The sequence below is a fragment of the Halyomorpha halys genome, unplaced genomic scaffold, assembly GCF_000696795.3.
Source record: "Halyomorpha halys isolate HHAL.00 unplaced genomic scaffold, Hhal_1.1 Scaffold1496.1, whole genome shotgun sequence".
NCBI classification, from domain to species: domain Eukaryota; kingdom Metazoa; phylum Arthropoda; class Insecta; order Hemiptera; family Pentatomidae; genus Halyomorpha; species Halyomorpha halys.
Genome location: NW_027105655.1, coordinates 76,834 through 81,448, shown reverse-complemented (window position 1 = coordinate 81,448; position 4,615 = coordinate 76,834). Strand labels below are relative to the sequence as shown.

The window sequence follows — 4,615 nt, the reverse complement described above, 5'->3', positions numbered from 1 at the left end:
TTCTGCCCAGGTCATTAATTATAAGTTAAACACACCCTATGAAAAAGTCAATTATTAGAGAGTCATATTTATTATTAATAAGCTAACCTAAGCTTACGTTTAGTTACCTATTTTTTAGAAATTCATAAATATTCAAAACTTTTAATTTTCAATTTATCCACACTATCACTACCATATAAACAAACAAAGTAGGAAGGGACAAGAAACATTGATCAATTGATTCTAACACTTGATTTATGTAAATGTAGTAATAAAATCTACAGTAATAAATCAATTATATTTAGGATCCTACCTAAAAAAATAATAACTTCAGGGAAAAGTAAATAAGGAATGTCGAACAACAAAAATGAGTTATTTGAGGCTATGAAGTTTATTTATAGGAATGAAGAGGATGAGGTTATTTTCAGAATTTCTAAACCATCTTATCTTATATTAAAATTATTCGAAAATTAATAAATATATCATCAATAATAACATTTTCGGAAACTGCTATTGCTGTTCCGTAACTATACTTGATCTACTAATCTTACAAAACTTCTAGAAATTATAATCTTTTTAACTACGGCTAAGTGAAAATAAATTTGCTTTTGTGTCATTACTGAATAAAATTTTTCCTTCAGATGCTGAATACCGTTGCCCAGAGAAGTACGGGCAGTTTGAGGACACCAAGCAATGTGACAAGTTTTACGAGTGCGACGAAGGAGTGGCCACCGAGAAGCTCTGTCCCGATGGCTTGGTCTTCGACCCCCTCAACAGGAAGATCAACAAGTGTGACCAACCTTTCAACGTAGACTGTGGCGACAGGATTGAGCTCCGTAAGCAAAATTATATTACACCACTAATTGATTTTATTTTTAAATTATTTAATTTCTCCTTTTTTGTTTTAGTATTTCTATTGTAATATTATTCATCTGAATAGTTTTTGAAAGTCTGACCATCAGTTTTATAGTAAATACCGAACAGACTGGATTCAAATTGTTGCCACTTTAACAGCCATTTGAATCCAACTTGTGTGGATTGACGCTTACTTCCTGCGCGAAACACATAACTACTTGAGCTAGGCAAAACTTTGCTTCTTTAAACAAAATATAATAATCAAAAATAAAGAATATCTTAAAACAGAAACAAATCCATTATAGAACTATAGCAAAAAAAAATGCATCTTATTTTAGAAATAAAACAAAACTTTCGAGTCATAATATAAATGAATAGCTTTGAGCAGTGGTAACCAACCGGTGGTCAGCGGACCATAGGCGGGAAAGATATGAGAAAAGTTTATTGTTATTTTTTGACGGTTTATTGTTATTAATATTATATTAATTATATTTTGTAACATTCGGGTGTATGGAATGTGTATCTACCAATGGTATAGTTTAAACAGGTAAATTCATTCAGTGACTCAAAATGCAGTTCTAAGTAATTTTCTAAGGGGGATTTTCCGCAACCTCTCTGAGTTGGAAACCACTGAATTACAAGAATTTTTTCCAATTTTTCAAAATTCTTCTATCTATTTAAACATTAATCCCTGCATATGTAGCTGTAATATTAACTATAAAAAACATTTAATAAAAATTGCCCTTTACACTGATATTTGAATAGGAAGTGTTTTCCTTTCTTATTAAGAAATAGTTAACCAGAATAGCAGATATAGTAAAATATTGATGCATTAGAAATAGATCCTAAAGACGGAGTGGTACTCCGAAAAGTAATTTCTTTTTCTTTTTTTTTCTTTTTTAAAGAGGAAAATTGTAGTTTATTTTAATAAAACGTTTTGAGAAAGTACATTTCTATGAAGTATTTATGCCAAAAGAACTTATAATTTTTTTATTTATCTATTTATTATTTTTTATTTATTATTATTTCTAATGTTTGATTCTTATGTTACTTACAATAATAATTACTCCTTTTTATTTTCAGAACCACCGAAATCGAACCACTTGTGCCCTCGAAGAAACGGCTATTTCGCCCACCCCGACGAATCTGTCTGTCATGTCTTCTACAACTGCATTGAAGGAGAGGCCACCGAGATAACCTGCCCAACCGGACTCCACTTCGACGAGTACTCAGGAACCTGCGTTTGGCCCGAATCAGCTGGAAGGAGCAACTGCGGCCAGACTGAAACTAGTGAGTAAAGTCGTTTATTCCCGATCGGTTAGCACTTAGAGGTGAAAAAAGATGTTAGAAACTTCTTCTTGTAAATATTGTAACAATGAAATAACTGAAAAATTAAAAATTTCTGAAATGGGCAGAAAAACAACTTAATTTGCCAAGAAGTTGTTCAAATAGCCGCACTCGAAACTACAAAAAAACTTTTTAACGTGCAGTGTTTGTAAAACGTCCAATATTTTATTATTTACACATACTAACCAAAAATACAAAAGTCTTTACTAAAAACCCATTAATTAAAAAAAAAAAGATCTGAAAATAAATTATAAACATAAAATTCGAAAGAAAGTGTTCATTAAAAAACATGTTAGAAACGAGATATTTCAGTATAAAAAAATTATTCAGTTTAAGGGAGATTGAAAATCTGTCTTAAATTTTTAATTAATTCATGAATTCAGGTTAACTCGATTCTATAAGTTACAATGTAAGGAAGGAGAAGAGAAAAGGATAAAGTTACATAATATCCAATAAGAATCTACAATAAAGTACAATCATGGTGTAATTATTCATCAGTTACGAGAGCTCTTTCATTATACGACAGGCATAATTATTCTAATGTTAATATTAAACTAATCAACTAGATTATAGATGTAAAAAATATTCTAAAGCCTTTTCGGTGAAACCTCCTTCCCGAATAGTTAATTACTAGTAAGATTGTAAGCCTGTTATGTAATGATAATAGCCATTCAGACTTATTGAGTCGACCTAATAAGTAAGTCATTGTCATGAATGACAATGTTAATGATCATAATGCAATTTATTTTATTGCAATACACAATATTTCAAATAAATAAAAACAAAAAAAAACCTATATGCATATATCAGGCATTGCGTTCCAAAGCTACCAAATTAAATTAAACAGTTTTGGTACTAGAATATTAATTAATTAGTTTTTTCTTATATTATAAGTTTGAACTAGGTATTAATTATAGTACAAAAAATTAAATAAATTGAAATGGACACTGTTCGTTTAGGAATGCAACGCCTCATATATGTATTGATTGGAGACAAGAGTGGATGAAGGTTGTATGTTACAAATACAATGACATGATAAAAATTGAAGGTTAAAAAAGTGCTTCGTTTTTATCACTATTTAAGAATATTAAAATAAACCTCAAAATATACAAAAAAAATATATAAACAATGGTGATATAAATAAAAAAAGAGAAAATTTGTATTTGATATTTTTAGCGAGTTACGTTTTTTGTTAAATAGGAAAAAATAACGAAAACAATATTTAAGTTAGATAGTTCTAAATTGCAACATAGTAAATTAAACACTTTTTCTTTTAAAATAAGTAGAATTTGTCTTTTCTAAACTCATTTGAGTAGGCCTTTCAAGCAGGTAAATAACGCAATGATTTTATCTTACTTTCGCCTTTTTTCTTTTCTTTTTTTTTGTCAGCATCCTATTGGACTATAATTTTTACTTTTACAAAAACGTTCTAGTAAATCAAGCTTAACTTATCAAATCCATATTAATTTAATTGAAGCCTCTTACAGAGTAGGCTGAGATTCTCCAATAGTTTTGTAAAAAAAAAAATTATGTGATTTGAAATTTCGTTTCCCCAAAGAATATATATTTAATTTGAGTATATCACACGAAATCCACCTTCAAAAATTATTTTTATAAATAAAAATTTAATTGTTTTGAAAGTAGGGCAATTAGGATTCTTGTCATTTTTTTTTCGTTCCAGCTATATAAAGCCAATTTATTTAATTTACTAATTTTTAATTAATTAAACATAATTAATATTGATGATAATGAAATTATATATATAACAATTATTTCTAAAATTCTTAAAAATATTTTTATACTGTTCAGTACAAAATTATTATATTAATAAATTATTATTTCACAAAGGAATTTTATAATTGTTTTAAGAGAATATCATTTGTTATACCTACATTAAATATTTTATTTTCCAGAAACAAAACATTTATAGTAGGAATAACAAATTTAAAATATTGAGGTTTAAGAGAATTGAAAATATTCTTCGGAGTAAAAATATTTATTTTTCAATAATGGTCAATAATACCTTTATATTCCCATATATTTATATTTTCGAATTAACGAATTAATTATGAGAAACACTAGAAATCTATAAATGATTTAGAACGGATGCTCCTTCAAAATACTATGTTTGCCAAGTTGATCAGTCTTGCGGGTTAGTTTGGTTTTTTTTTTAGCAATAATTCCACTTTTTAGCTCAGCATTAATTATTATTTAGTAAATTACAAATTACAGAATTAACAAATTTTTCATAATCTTAGTTTCTCTAATTTATTATTAAACTTTTTATTAATAGAATTTACCATAATAAATATTTATTAATTAAATTTCCAACTTATTCTTTTTATATCCCTCATGAAAAGAATATATTGGAAATGATTATATGATGTTTTGAATATTATTGCGAAAATTTCATCAAAACGTTTTTTTTTTTTTT

At 27.3% G+C, this 4,615-nt stretch overlaps 1 protein-coding gene across 1 annotated transcript in view; it reads left to right on the top strand.

Moving 5' to 3' along the window:
- Window positions 1-620: 620 nt before the first annotated feature.
- LOC106689849 (protein obstructor-E) overlaps window positions 621-4,615 on the top strand; it is a gene marked incomplete at its 5' end in the record, with an annotated part of 5,392 nt that continues 1,397 nt past the window's right edge. Inside the window, 2 exon segments of the mRNA XM_067052812.1 lie at window positions 621-815; window positions 1,918-2,124. Coding sequence (XP_066908913.1) covers window positions 621-815; window positions 1,918-2,124 — 402 coding nt within the window.